Source organism: Scyliorhinus torazame, chromosome 4 (assembly GCF_047496885.1).
Source record: "Scyliorhinus torazame isolate Kashiwa2021f chromosome 4, sScyTor2.1, whole genome shotgun sequence".
NCBI classification, from domain to species: Eukaryota; Metazoa; Chordata; class Chondrichthyes; order Carcharhiniformes; family Scyliorhinidae; genus Scyliorhinus; species Scyliorhinus torazame.
The window spans coordinates 256914303-256930279 of record NC_092710.1 but is presented as its reverse complement, the minus strand read 5'-3'; the positions used below and the strand labels follow the sequence as shown (position 1 = coordinate 256930279).

At 43.2% G+C, this 15977-nt stretch overlaps 1 protein-coding gene across 6 annotated transcripts in view; it reads right to left on the bottom strand.

The window, feature by feature from the left end:
• LOC140410888 (E3 ubiquitin-protein ligase RNF19A) overlaps positions 1–15977 on the bottom strand; it is a 143820-nt gene that overhangs the window by 45144 nt on the left and 82699 nt on the right. For all 6 annotated transcript variants that reach the window (XM_072499660.1, XM_072499656.1, XM_072499655.1 and 3 more), the window contains one exon: positions 4467–4672. In XM_072499660.1, coding sequence (XP_072355761.1) covers positions 4467–4672 — 206 coding nt within the window. The remainder of the gene's footprint in view (positions 1–4466; positions 4673–15977) is intronic.

Below are 15977 nucleotides of genomic sequence, written 5' to 3'. Positions count from 1 at the left end.
TTAAAATGAATGTAAATTTCACCAAACAAAAGTACACTTGATCAACTTGCTGAGCAGGAATAGATAGTTTCCTCAGAGCAAAATGAAAATATTGACGGTAATTGGGCAGTGCAGCATTCAACAATTAATCAACCTGACTATATATTTTAAAAAAAACAGTGTTGCATTGAGAAAATGAAATGAAAATCGCTTATTGTCACAAGTAGGCTTCAAATGAAGTTACTGTGAAAAGCCCCATTGTAGAATACAGTGAGATAAGCATAGTAATAATAATTTTTATCTGATGTGTCACAAGTACATTTATATTAACACTGCAATGGAGTTAGTGCAAATCCCCTAGTCGCCACACTCAAGCGCCTGTTCGGGTACACCGAGGGAGAATTCAGAATGTCCAATTCACCCAACAATCATGTCTTTCGGGACTTATGGGAGGAAACCGGAGCACCCGAGAGGAAACCCCCGCACACACGGGTAGAACGTGCAGACTCCGCACAGAATGTGATCCAAGCCGGGAACCGAACCCGGGTCCCTGGAGCTGTGAAGCAACAGTGCTAACCACTGTGCTACCATGCCACCCATATAGTCTGTTGTTCTATCAATGAATTATAGATGGCTACAGGCAGTGGGGAAGCTCACAACAAATATCAAACAATGGAGAAAGATAAAGGAGGAAGAATATCAATAATTGGAAAACAGATGATTTTTCTGTTTTGTACAACAGCTCTCTGCCACAGATCTTCTGCTCGACACTATTTTGGGGGTTGTAAGACAGGAATCAAGAGTCATGTTGTATAATTGACAACAAAATCCTGATGGAACAAGAGTTTGTGAAAAAACATCAGATTATGGAGTAGCTTGAGAGGTTTGAGGTTGCTCCCCATAGAAGCAGTTGGCTCTTATTTGGGGCAAAAGGGAGGATGGGAGTTGGAGGCAATATTACCCAATGGAAGAGTAAATTCTTGCATTCTATTTTTATCTCTAGTTTGGTTGTTTTGGTTAGTGCACAAAACATTATACAATCACATTTAAACTTATTCGATGATGATGGTTTTATGGGGTCCACAGAAGTTCTTACAGGACAGACTTTAATGGAGCCTGCTGGAGCAGGCATGATGGTAAGTGTACCCATGTTGGAAAACTGAACCGCTAAGTTAGGGACAGGAAGAGCCCAACGTGGGAGTCCCACCTGCCAGTGGCAGAATATCAATTAGGCTTGTTAATAACCCATTTGACAGAAATTATCTTGGAGCCCACCAGAACTTAGTGAAGGCTCAGAGATTTAATGGAACTTGCATGGCTCCCCCATGGCTACAAGAGCAGTTCAGAGACTAGGAATCATGCGACGAGTAATTTATCTCCCGACTCCCCAAAGCCTGTATATCACCTACAAGGCACAAATCAAGAGTGTGATGGAATACTCTCCATTTGCCTGGATGAGTGCAGCTCCACTCAAGTAGCTCACACCATCCAGGACACAGTCCGTTTGATTGGCATCTCTTCCACAAACATTCACTCCCTCCACCACCGATGCACAGTATCAGCAATGTGTACCATTTACAAGATGCACTGCAGGATCTCACCAAGGTTCTTTAGTCAGCACCTTTTAAACCCACATATGGAAAGGCAAGGGCAGCAGTCACATGGGAACACCACCATCTGGAAGTTCCCCTCCAAGTGACCCACCATGCTGGCTTTGAAATACATCATGGCGATGTCAAAAGCCTGGAACTCCCTCCCGAGCAGCATTGTGGGTGAACCTGCACCACATGGACTGAGCGATTTAAGAAACCACCACCTTCTCGAGGGCAATTAGGGATGGGCAATAAATGCTGGCCTAGCCAGCAATGTCCATATTCAAGAATGAATAATTAAAACTAAAATCACCTCCTGAAAGCCACCCAGTTAACCTTGTTGGGTTTTCCTGTGGCCTCCTTGAGGGTGGGGTATGGGGTTTCACTCGTTGATAGGCATTCAGTCCAGAAAGAGCAACATAGCAGCAGGAAGGGCAGGGAGGGTGGCTTTGCCTCTGACCTTTGCCCATCCCCTCTACGGCAACCCCATCCAGCCCCACTGACCTATATTCAAGGATCTAGCATCAACCCTTGGGTTGGGTCTTGAAGCATTACCGACAGAAACCACCTGATTGGCCAGTAGCTCTCAGGGTTGGGATTCCCAATGGGAGTTTGATTGCTTGGAAGGGCCCACGCTAGTCAGTTTGCACTTAAATTGCATTGGGCCTCCTCCGCAGAAGTGATGTGGGGCACAGCTAGCACTAAATCCTGGCCACAGTCTCCCTCTGAGCCTGTTCATTTCCCGCTTTTCTTTCCAGTCTTATTTTGGCCCTGTTTTTGATCAGTTTAGCAGGAAAGTATAAAGCGGTGTTTTCTCAAATAAATAAATAAAAGAACATTTCAGCAACCTTCCCGCATCTCTGTTATTCTTCTATTTGACACTCACACTCTTTTGTGGTGCATCTTCCTGAACAAGTGATGCAGGTTAGACAGATTACAATACTCAGCATCCCAAAACTACTCACGCAGGGCAGCAACTCAGCTCATGTAGGACATCAATTTATGGACTTTTGCCAATCTAAGCAAACTGTGCTGATGCCAATCTCTACACTGGGGAGATCAAACAAAGATTTGGATGACTGCTTTTTGAACTACCGTCACCCTGCCCTAAAGTGTGATTCTAGTTTTTTTTGGGGGGGTGGTGGTTGCATGGTAGAGAGACGTAACAGATTTAATCAGAATGGAATACCTGCACTGCCACTGGATACAATTAGAATTTGGTGGCCTCCAATCAGACAAACTATATGTGCAAGTGCTGGCAGATTCAACCTTTCTGGGTCTGGGAACAAGGAGACAGTGTTTTTCCAGTGAGGGCAAAAGTCCAACCAATAGCAGTTAGAATTATTTACATCAGCAAGATTAAGCTTTGCTGAAGATCGGATTTATCTTAGACAGTGAGCAACATGAGATGGGAACCTCTGTGACCATTTGAATCATAGGTGCCTTAATCAGGCCTGCTCACTGGGGCGACTGAATCTGCCTCCATTAATAATAATAATAATAATAATAATAATAATAATAATAATAATAATAATAATAATAATAATAATCGCTTATTGTCACAAGTAGGCTTCAATGAAGTTACTGTGAAAAGCCCCTGGTCACCACATTCCGGCGCCTGTTCGGGGAGGCCGGTACAGGAATTGAACCCGCGCTGCTGGCCTTGTTCTGCGTTAAAAGCAGCTGTTTAACCCACTGTGCTAAACCAGCCCTTGAATATTTGGAAACTAAACTAATCTGTAAACAACAAACCATCTGGATGCCAAGTTATTACCAATGGAATCAACAGGAGAAAGAGAAGATGAAGAGATGTGGTACAAAGGTGAATTCGAGATAACTGGTAAAGCTGGGGCCAAATTCTTTTCCAGCTTCAAATTCATATATGAGCAGCAAAAGCAAATCAGAACTCTCCTGTTTAGATTGACATTGATTTATCACTGGAATTTAGCCATTTGTCTTTGGCATTATTAATAATTTTGGCTAATACACAAAGGGAGGCAGAAACAAGATACTGAAAAAGGCAGCGAAAAAAAAGTCACTAGCACAAAATCTTTCTCCCTTGTTGCATGTGGCATTGGGAAAGATTGCCTGACTGAATGTTTCAGATTGTATCTTTCACAATGAATAGGGAGGAATGTCTCTATGCAACATATCAATCTCAGAAAAGAAATATGGAAGATTTACTGGGCTGACTGTAATACCGTCTGATGACCTCTCCAATCACACATTTATATGCCCCCTATCCATGAAAATATTAATAACTTTAGTCCCAGATTCTTTGCCAATTTGTCTGACTGCTTTCCAAAAGCCTGTGATTGATAGCAACGTGGATGCCTCTAAATAAATACGAACAACAAAATTGTACATGTCTCATTTGTTGTTGGCTTCTCCAATTCAGTCACCTCTCTACATCATTTGATTAGAGCCTAACCAGTTATAGGTAAAGGTTAAATCGCCATAGTCCCAGATGACCATAGGCTGTTTTCCCCTTTTGAGGGGGGAGAAGCTGACTGGTAGTGGTTTAACCTGAGGATGACCACACCTCAGGCGAGGGGCAAGATTGAGATGGCGGGGCCTTCATGAATAACCACAGCCAGTACGGGAATTGAACCCGCGTTGTTCGCCTCGCTCTGCATCATGAACCAGCTTGAACCAGCTGTCTAGCCAAGTGAGCGCGATTCGATGGACACAAAAAAACTTGGCACAATTATACAGTCACAGGCTAGCTAATATTTAACCTTGCTGGTGAACCACTACAGTGAATTCCGTCACTTGTATTTTATTTGTTTAGATCCCTTAGGAACAATTTATTTGAAACACATTTACATACTGAGCTTCAAAGAAAATAACTTGCATGAATTATTTGCCTTCCCCCCCAAAAAAAACAATATTTACCATTGTCTGATTCTTCACTGTGAATAAGAGAGGTAGAGTGTTTTTCTATTCCAGCCACAAACACATCTCTCTGCTTACGAGCCTCACTGCAGGTTTGGTCTGGGTGCCAAAGTTGTTTACAGTGGTAACAGAATTCAGTCGCACAGCCTGACCGCTCACATGTCAGCTTTGGGCAAGTTGCACAACCACTGGCAATTACTCCATAACTGTAGAGAGTCCGAGTTCACAAAACATCAGTTCCAAATTGTCAAGAGACCACAAGCTCAGTGTGGAGATGAGATGTGGTACATATTATCATTCACTATCTGAATATCCCCAAAACACAAGCAATACACAAATGGGTAAACTCCAGCAGTTTGTTGACCAATCTGTTGTTACGCAGCAAAGAACCAGTCTGGCCCACAAAATAAAGCTCAGAAGCATTTAAGTTTTGTTTTGTTTGTTACATTAATTAATTTGCCAGGCGCTAGCACTGCTAAAACATCAGTGGTTGAAAGATGCCTGAACAGGAAGGCTTTTGTAAGATACTGTTAGATATTAATTTGCAACTGGAGATGTTTTCTTTAACATAAGCAATTAGCTTTGCTACAAACATCACTGTCAGATACAATGAGATTATTGAATTGCTTCAACACTGAACTGGCCTGAACAGAATGCAGGAAATCCCCATTGTTGCATTTTAAACCTAACCACATTAAAAAATGGCTCGCTGGATCTTTGCTTTCAATAAGTAAGTGAATGTTGCTGGTAATCACCAACAAAATTGCAATATTGTATATTCTAGAATTTGCTGCTCATGAGGGTGGTGAAAGCAAAGACAATCAATGATTTCAAAAGGAAATTGGAAGGACACTTGAAGGAAAAAGTTTACTCAAGAAAGCTGTTGGGATCTGGCATGCAATACCAGAGAGTGTGTTGGGAGAAGATTCAATCATGGTTTTCAAAAGGGAATTTGATGAGCCCCTGAAGAGAAATGTGCAGGGCTACAGGGAAAGTCAAAGAGGGGGAATTATGTGGGACTAGCTGCGGGACAGACCAACCCGCCTCCTACTGTGCTGGGAATCATTCTATGAATTCAAAAGGATCCTTGCCTGTTTATTCTTAGATGGCATAGATTAGTTGGTGGTGAGAGATGCCATTGAAAATAAGTCTGCTCAACAAAGATCGGTTTACTTTGCTTAACCAATAAGATGTTTTAGCGGTTCACTGGATTACGCACAAAAACACTCTACATCAGGACTTGTACTTATTCACTGTAATTTCCTGAAATATTAGATTAATGACCCATCCAAAGTAAACACGAGAGTCCAGACGCTCCATTATATGATTGTGCACATGACATATGGATAGTTAGTACTCTAGCATGAAATGGTTTGAAAACAGGCGCCTGTTTTGATGTTGTGATACTATGGCTAACAAGGTCAGATTGAACATTGAAGAATGAACAAATTGGTACATAGCTAAAGCCACATGAGCTCCAACAGAAGACAGACAAGAGTTTGAAAAGAAGCTGTGCTTTACATTTCCCAAGCTCAAAATCTAATGGTCAATTGTGTCAAAATTACTTTTTATAAAGTACTTATTTGCACATTGGATTTTTGTTTTGTGTATTGCACCTAAAGGTATGATTGCCCGAAAGTTCCCATTGGGAAATTAAGTATTTAAGGAGGCTCCATCAGTGAGTTTAGGCATTTATAAAATGAATTATGTTCAGTAGATAGATACAAAGATGTCCTAACAAGGGCTGTTATACTGCAGAAAGATCTATTACGGAGCTTGAATGGACTGTAATAAATTAATTAGTTAATATAGCTTGATTCCATGGAGGTCCAATGTAATATGCAGAAACAAAAAAGTGAAATATAAGTTAAATATATTTTAAAAATTCTTTCATGGCAATAATCTTCCTACCGACAAGAATAACTATAATTATTCCAAACTCAACTGCACACGTGTACTCTAATTGCATTAAGTGTTACAAGGAAGAGATGACTGCAGCGAGTGACCCATTATTATTCTACCACAAAGCCCAAACACTATTGTTGTACTGCAATACCTACTTTATTTTTGGTAATAGACAAATGTGGGAGACCATTAACAAACAGTGCTCGAGCTTAATTCACAATCTGGCTATGAAGGACAATTTTAGCCTGAAGCTTGAGGGTCAGGACCAGTAGATAAGTGACATATTCTTTAGTATTTTCCTATTGCGTAGTTGGTGTGGAAGGTTTTGGTGAAGTGATGTGGCCTACAGAGTATCCAGGAGGAATATACATATAAATGTGTCAGAAGAATGATGAGATGAAGCATTAGCTGAATATATTCTGTAGTATACCAAGGATGAAATATCCCAAGAATGTATGTTTATCACCTCAGTGGGGAGCAGAAATATGATAGCCTATCCGTGAAGAAAATGAATGTTAAATAAGAAAGCCAGCCCAAGGGACCAGAATTTAGAATTTTCCAATGGGCATACTGCACATGATATCCAGGAGGTCAATAAGAGAGCAAGCGCACAGAAGAGCAGTCATTTTATTTTTTATATTTAAAGTACCTTTTTTTCCCAATTAAGGGGCAATTTAGTGAGGCCAATCCACCTACTCTGCACATCTTTGGGTTGTGGGTGTGAGTCCCAAACAGACACTGGGAGAATGTGCAAACTCCACACGGACAGTGACCCGGGGCCGGGATTGAACCCGGGTCCACAGTGCCGTGAAGCAGCAGTGCTAATCACTGCGCCGCTCGGCATCAGAAGCAACACTATTGACTACTGTTCATTTTAGTAAGAAGAATGCAGGGATGCAATATAAAATACAGTACAATTCTAAAGGGGTTGAAGGAGCAGAGAGACCTGGATGCATATGTGCAGACATCATTGAAGGTGAATCACTGATTCTCAGCTGGCCAGCAAGGGACAAACTTTGAATGCTGTTAAGAGAAATACACAATAATTGGAATTTGTGGGGCACAGCTCAGTAATAAGAAATTGCACCCGCTCCATCGTTCGAGTCAGAAATTTGTGCATTCTTCCAGCCCCACTCCAGAAACTCAAGCCAGTACTTAAGAGGGCACAGCAATATGAGAAGGTGGGCGAGAGCGTTTAATTAAACATATAGACTTCTGGGCTTTATAAATAGGGTGCAGAGTACAAAAGCAGGGATATTAAACCTTCATAAAACACTGATTTGATTCAACTGCAGGATTGTGTCCAGTTCTGGGCATCAAACTTTAGAAAAGATGTGAAGGATTAGGGAGGACGCAGAAAGGATTCCAACTATTGATTCCATGGATGGGGATATTTAGTTACGTAGAAAGATTGGAGAAGTTAGAACTGCTCTCCTTGGAGAAAAGATTTAAATAGAGTACTCAAAATCATGAGGGGTCAGAGCAGATAGAGAAAAAAACGTTTCCACTGATGGAAGGATCAAGAATCCGAAGGCACATTTTAAGGGTAATTGCAAGAGAAGCAATGGCGACACGAGAGAAAATGTTTCCATGGAGACAGTGGTTAGCATCTGGAATGAACTGTCTGAGAGTGTGGTGGAGGCAGGTCAATGGAGGTTTTCAAAAGGGAATCAGATTATTATCTGAATAAGAACAAAGAAAAATACAGCACAGGAACAGGCCCTTTGGCCCTTCAAGCCTGTACTGATCATGATGCCTGATGTACTGATAAGAAACCTACTACCCTTTCTCAGTCCGTATCCCTCTATTTCCTTCCTATTCATGCACCCATCCAGATGCTTCTTAAATGTTGCTAATGGCCTCCTTCTGCACTGTAAATTCTATGCTAATCTATGATAATGTGCCTGCTTCCACCACATCCTCCTGGCAGCATGTTTCAGGCACCCACTACTCTGTGTGAAAATCTTAACCCGCACAGCTTCGTTAAACTTTCCCCCTCTTACCTTGAACCTGTACCCCCTTGTAATTAACACTTCCACCCTTGGAAAAAGCCCCCAACTATCCACCCTGTCTATGCCTCTCATAATTTTGTAGGCCTCAAAAAAATACAGGGGAGTGGCACCAGGTGAATTGCTCCTTCTGTGCGCTAACCATTCTGTGTTTCGAGAGTATTTTGAGTGAAGGAGTAACAGCTAAGAGAAAAACAAATCAAGTGATAGCTGTGGAGCACACCGCAGTTTGGGGCCAGCTTGCCTTTTTTGCAGCTGCAACCAGAGTCCCAATGGTGTGGGTGGAAAAACCTTTGGAAAAAAAGAGAGGTCATTCGGTCAGAGGTTGCATCCCATGAATCAGAGAAAAAATTGGACAGGAAGCCTGTACTGTTCAGGACGGTGAGCAGGGATACTCGTGCAATATTGAGGGAGGGGCTTCAACAACCTGGAGATCACTTTTGAGGGGTTTTAAATATCAAGAAATTTATAGAATATAACAAAGACACTTTTAGATGTCTATACTTAACCAGCTCTGCATGGAAAAATACAATACCATAATACACTGTACTTGCTTCTAGGTAATGAATTAGAGCAGGTCAGCAGTATAAAATAGAAAAGAAAATGAGGAATAAGCTTTAATGTTAAAATAGAGAAAGCAAACAGTCAAAACTAGGATTAATTATAGATTTAATGTTAGACATAAAGTGCAGAGGCATGTAAAAGGAATTTGCCTGGATAAATTGGACAAAAGAGTTCATTCATAAAATAGAGTAACAGTGAGAAATATTTAAGCATCAAAGGAGATCTGGGAGCATTTCAATAGGAGGGGAAAAATTGGTGGTCAGGCTCTGCGAGTGAACATATTTAGAAATAAAGCAGAATGCAAAATTAGAACTTGCAACACAACAGAGTCAAAAGAAACACTAGTCTAGAAATGGAAACAAAAAGCCGAAAGCTCCAAGAAGCAAGACATAACAAGCGTCATAAGCAACATAAAGGAAAGACCAATATTTTGTGGACCAGTAAAAGCAATTAGGGAGAGGTGGGACTGGTCAAAAACAAGCACGGCAAAATTGTCACAGCAGGTAGGAATATAAGATTTTGATAATTCTAATAATTCTTTTAGAATCAGTGATATCTATGGATTCTGTTCTTTAAAACAGTTTAAAATTAAAATGGTCAAATGGAATTAAGGTGGTTAGGAAACAGGAAAGCAGTTGTTTGGGGAGAAATAAAATTGTTTTATTGTTTTATGATGGAGTTACTTTGAATCTTGAGCTGAAGCTGTCTTGATGGCTACAGTAAAATTGTGTTTATTTTCAAATCAGTTTGAAGGAATATCTAAAAGCATGAACTTAAGATGACAGTATATTTAAACAAACCCTGCATTGCTTTGATTGATCTGCACCAGAGAAGAAACCTTTATTCTCTGATATTATAAAAGGAGTTCCTCAGTGTAGTGTCCTAGGCCCAACTATCTTCAGCTGCTTCATCAATGGCCTTTCTTCCATCATAACATCAGAAGTGGGGATGTTCGCTGATGACTATACAATGTTCACCATTCGTGACTCCTCGGACAGTGAAGCAGTCCAAGTCCAAATGCAGCAAGACCTGGACAATATCCAGGCTTAGGCTCAAAACTGGCAAGTAACAATCATGCCACACAAGTGTCAGGCAATGACCATCTCAAACAAGACAGGATCTAACCATCTCCCCCTGACACTTAATGGCATTACCATCACTGAAACCCTAGTATCAACACCCTGGGGGTTACAATTGACCAGAAACTGAACTGGACTAGCCATATAAATATTGTGGCTACCAGAGCAGGTCAAAGGCAACTCACCTCCTGACTCCCCAAAGCCTGTCCACCCCATCTACAAGGCAAAAGTGAGGAGAGTAATGGAATATTCTTCACTTGGGTGCAGCTCCAACAACACTTTGACACCATCCAGGACAAAGCAGTCTGCTCGATTGCAACCCTTTTCCACAAACATTCAACCACCCCACTCCAATGAACAGTGGCAGCCAAGTGTACCATCTACAAGATGCATTGCAGGAACTCACCAAGGTTCCTTTGGCAGCACCTTCCAAACTCACGACCACTATCATCTAGAAGGACAAGAGCAGATACCTAGGAACCCTACCACATGGGGGTATTAAAGATATTAACAGGGAAAGACAGGGTTAAGATAAATTATTTCCACTGGTTGGAGATTCTAAAACTAGGGGGCATGGTCTAAAAATAGGGGTAGGCCGTTAAGGAGAGATGTTAGGAAGAACATCTTCACTCAAAGGATGGCAGAAGTTTGGAACTCTCTCCCACAAACATCAGTTAAAGCTAGATCATTTGTTAATTTTACATCTGAGGTATAGGTTTTTATTAAGCAAAGATATGGGCTAAAGGCAGGTACATGCAGTCAGGTCACAGATCAGTCATGATCGATTTGAATGTCGGGATAGGCTCGCAGAGCTGAATGGCCTATTCCTGTTCCTTCCCCTCCAAGTCACTCACCATCCTGACTGGGAAATATATTGCTGTTTGGAGCAGCACGGTGGCGCAGTGGGTTAGCTCTGCAGCCTCACGGCGCTGAGGTCCCAGGTTAAATCCTGGCTTTGGGTCACTGTCCGTGTGGAGTTTGCATATTCTCCTCGTGTTTGCATGGGTTTCGCTCCCACAACCCAAAGGTGTGCAGGCTAGGTGGATTGGACACGCTAAATTTCCCCTTAATTGGAAAAAATTAATTGGGCGCACTAAATTTATTTTAAAAATATATTGTTGTTCTTTCACTGCTGCTAAATCCTGGAATTCCCTCCCTAACAGCACTGTGGGTGTACCTACACCTCAGGGACTGCAGCAGGTTCAGGTAGGAAGCTCACCACCATCTTCCCAAGGGCAACTAGTGATAAACAATAAATTCTAGCATATCCAGCAACACCCACATTCCTTAAGTGAATTTTTTAAAAATGATCTTAACTGTTGATTTTAATGGCTTTAGAGTGGGGCTTGGCTCAAGATATGTTGATAAAAGAGTGTGATTTTATGGCTTTTCTGTATCTGTCCATTTGTTGTGATGAAACGTAAACTTCTGGAGTTTCCAGAACTGAGCAGGGGTTGCAAAGGTTGGGTGACACAAGGTGATTTGCATTCTCTAGCCAAAAGGAGTAAATCTGGACCATGTTCAAAAAAGGGAGGGGATAAAAGTTGAGAAATCATAGTTCTTGTTGGCTCAATGATACCATGGCTTCTGGGGTATCATTCTTCTGGACACGGTTTTAACATCACTTCAAAGACAAAGAAGAGAAACCTTGGGCGAAATTCTCCGGAAACGGCGCGATGTCCGCCGACTGGCGCCCAAAACGGCGCAAATCAGACGGGCATCGTGCCGCCCCAAAGGTGCGGAATGCTCCGCATCTTTGGGGGCCGAGCCCCAACAATGAGGGGCTAGGTCGGCGCCGGACGAATTTCCGCCCCGCCAGCTGGCGGAAAAGACCTTTGGTGCCCCGCCAGCTGGCACGGAAATGACATCTCCGGGCGGCGCATGCACGGGAGCGTCAGCAGCCGCTGACGGCTTCCCACGCATGCGCAGTGAAGGGAGTCTCTTCTGCCTCCGCCATGGTGGAGACAGTGGCGGAGGCGGAAGGGAAAGAGTGCCCTCACGGCACAGGCCCGCCCGCGGATCGGTGGGCCCCGATCGCGGGCCAGGCCACCGTGGGGGCACCCCCCGGGGCCAGATCACCCCGCGCCCCCCCAGGACCCCGGAGCCCATCCGCGCCGCCTTGTCCCGCCGGTAAGGTAGGTGGTTTAATTTACGCCGGCGGGACAGGCATTTTAGCGGTGGGACTTCGGCCCATCCCACCCCCGCCGAATATCTGGTGCCGGAGACTTCGGCAACCGGCAGGGGCGGGATTCACGCCAGCCCCCGGCGATTCTCCGACCCGGCAGGGGGTCGGAGAATTTCGTCCCTAGTCTGTACTGACAACTCCAAGAATTCCTGGGACCTTGAAAGATGAGAAACATCACTGTTGTCTTCACTGCCTTCTGTTAAGTATGTGTAAAATCTTGCTTAATAAATTCTACTTGATTCATGAACACAAGTTATTTGTACCTTATAGGTCAAGCACAAATGAGGACCTTAGTGTTAGAAATGTAAAATTCTGCCCCAAGAGATTTTTTTTTTTTTTTTTTAAATTAGAAGGGTTTGATACCTCAAAACCCTAAACCATATTGGAAACTAGCAGAGCTATTTAATGACTAGTGTGCCTCGGTATTTACAGAAGATAATGAAGTAAGTGTTCAAAGACTTTTGGATGAGGAAAGTAATGAACAACCAATGTCAAAACAAATATGGAGAATTTTTCCATAGTTCTGATGAATGGTTACCCACCTGAATCGGCAACTGTTTTTCTCCACAGATGCTACCTGACCTGCTGAATACTTCCTGCATTTTCTGTTTTTATTTCAGCATCTGCAGTATTTTATCTTTCAATAAGGATATTGCTTCTTAGGATACTGAAAATTCCCAAGTAAAATGTCCGAATCCCAGAACACACAAGGTAATGAGGGGGCAGCAGAAGGATTTTTCAAATTGCCACAATTTATCAAATTTGGTTGTTATTGCAGCTGCAAAGGATGGACTGGCATTGTTACACCTCTATTCCAGAAAGGAGCAATGATAAGCCAGGCAATCAGTTGGCTCATATCAGCATAGGAGAATTACGAGAGATCACAACTGGAAATAAGTAAAGACCCAGAAGGGCAACAATTGGTTAGATAGCTGACTCGGATTTGCCAAGAACAAGTCAAGTTTTACTGAACCATACAGTCAATGTAAAAAAACTAGGCTGATGGAGGGGGAAGGGGTAATTGTAATTCATATGGACTTTCAGCAACTGTTTGATAAATCTGAGAAATTGGATGATGGAATTAAGGCTTTCACGGCATAAAAGAAAATGTGGTGAAGTGAATAGACATTGCCTAAATACAAATAGAAAATTATGTGGAGATGCCGGCGTTGGACTGGGGTGAGCACAGTAAGAGGTTTTACAACACCAGGTTAAAGTCCAACAGGTTTCTTTCGATGTCACTAGCTTTCTTCAGGAGTAGCGCTCCGAAAGCTAGTGACATCGAAACAAACCTGTTGGACTTTAACCTGGTGTTGTAAAACTTCTTACTGTGCAAATAGAAAAGGTTTTGTGTAACCAGAAGCCCCTCAGACAGCGCTAGTGAGGTGCACCAGGGACTAGCACTATGCTAGGATCTGCAATATAAAAGAAAGTAGTATGAAAATCTCATGACAATAACAAACTAGGAAAAGCAGAAAACTTCCAAGAACTATCTAGGAGCCTACAGGAGGACGTGAACATGGGAGCGGATAATGTCATTTAATCCAGAAAACAGTGATGCGATACATTTTGGGAAGAACAATGAAGAATAATGGGGCAGCAAAGGAAACTGAATGTGCACATGCATTAATCTTTACAAGTGGGTGGACAGGAGAGAAACAACTGGAATTTACATCAAGAGGATTAAATGCAGCAGTTAAAAAGTACAATATGACTAATCACATCTGACATACTGCAAACATTTTTGGAATTGTTCACTCTAGGAAGGCGCAATAGCCCTCCAGAGAGTGCACTACAGATTTTGGTGCCAGAAATGAGGGTTCCAAATTGGAGAAATGTTAGAAAAACTACAGCTGTATTCCCCAAAACCAAGAGAATGAAGGAGAATTTGATGGAAGTGTTCGAAATGAAAAAGGAATGGGTTGATTAAACACAAACTAACTATTTCCATTGATAGATGAATCAAGGACAAGAGTTCATAATTAAAAGATAAGGGGCGAGATTCTCAGACCCCTCGCCTGGTCGGAAATGACACTTAAAATGACACTGGGTGATTCAGAAATATGAAAGTAGGAAAACTAGACTGCATAAAAATCAGCATCCAAGGGGTCGTAAATACAGCAGAAGCAAGGAGGGCCAAGTTGCCACATTCTACACTACAAAACATTTGCAGTTTCAATATATAGGGTTGCATCTCCTAAGAAGAAACTGTACATGAAAAATGTTCCAAAGGCCTAGCTATTCATGATATTGCCATGACAAATTGCAGCATGATCCTATGCCTGTCCATACTGTAATTCTGCCTCTGCGATGCAAGGCTCTATTCAATGCTGTTAATACTAAAATGCGAAGTGAACACATGTAAATGTCATAAACTGACCGACTTTAAAAAGGTTGCCTCTATAAAGGTAGTTTTAAGAGAGTTATATTTTTACTGGTAAACATTAGAAATAAGATATGGTTTTAAGTAGGTTTAATTTCTATGCCTAGAAGGGTAAAACCTAAAGTTTGATTCATGCTGGGCAATGGTGTTTGATTCTATTGTGCTTAAAGAGTCAACAGTGTGAAGAATAAATAGAACTAGCAGGCCCTTGTAAGGATATAAAAAAAGCTTTTAAGTTTTCCTTTTAGCTGTATTTGTTGGCAGTTGGAGACAGGATCTTGGGACATGAACATGTCTGCCAGAAGAAAGATTCGACAGGACGGGAGCTGCAAAGAGTAGGCTTCTTAAAGTTACAGTCCAGATAACGAGGGAATTGGGACAGAAAGAATATTTAAGAGACTGGAGTGAAGTGAACAGAGGCCAAGGTATTATTCAGAAGAATTCAAGCAAGAGCAAACAAAGTGTTCGGAGTTAAAGAGACAATTGCAGTAATCAAATTTAAAGTGGCACAGCAGCCTTCAAAGGTAAAACAAATGTCTGATACCATTTTAAGACAGTCTAGGAACGAGGGTTAATGCAATTGTGAGCAGTTTGCATAGTAGTCAAGCCAAGACAAAGAAATCCCAAGGGGTTGGTGTAAAATCCTGGACTGGATTCACTATTAAAAGTGGAGTGCAAGCTTGGTTTTTAAAAAGTGCAATTTGGAAAACCATGGGCGCAATTCACCAACCCCTCACCGGGTCGGAGAATCGGCGGGGGCCAGCGGGAATCCCGCCCCCGACGTGTCCCGAATTCTCCACCACCGGACATCCGGAGGGGGTGGGAATCGCGCCGCGCCAGTCGGCGGAAATCATGCCGGTCGGCCGGCCCACCCCCGGCGATTCTCCGGTCCGTGATGGGCCGAAGTCCCGCCGCTGTCAACCCACACCAGCCGGCGTGGATTGAGCCATCTTTCGAACGGCGGGACAAGGTGGCGTGGGCAGGCTTCGGGGTCCTGGGAAGGGGGGGGGGAACGCGGGGCGATCTGGCCCCGGGGGGTGCCCCCACGGTGGCCTGGCCCACGATCGGGGCCCACCGATCCGCAGGCGGGCCTGTGCTGTGGGGGCACTCTTTTCCTTCCGCCTTCGCCATGGTCTTCACTATGGCGGAGGCGGAAGAGACCCCCTCCACTGCGCATGTGTGGGGATGCAGTGAGCGGCCGCTGACGCTCTCGCGCATGCGTCGCGCGGCAAAGTCATTTCCGCGCCATCTGGCAGGGCGCCAAAGGCCTTTCCCGCCGGCCGGCGGGGCGGAAATCACTCCGGCGCGGGCCTAGCCCCTCAAGGTGAGGGCTCGGCCCCTCAAGATGCGGAGAATTCCGCACCTTTGGGGCGGCGCGATGCCGGA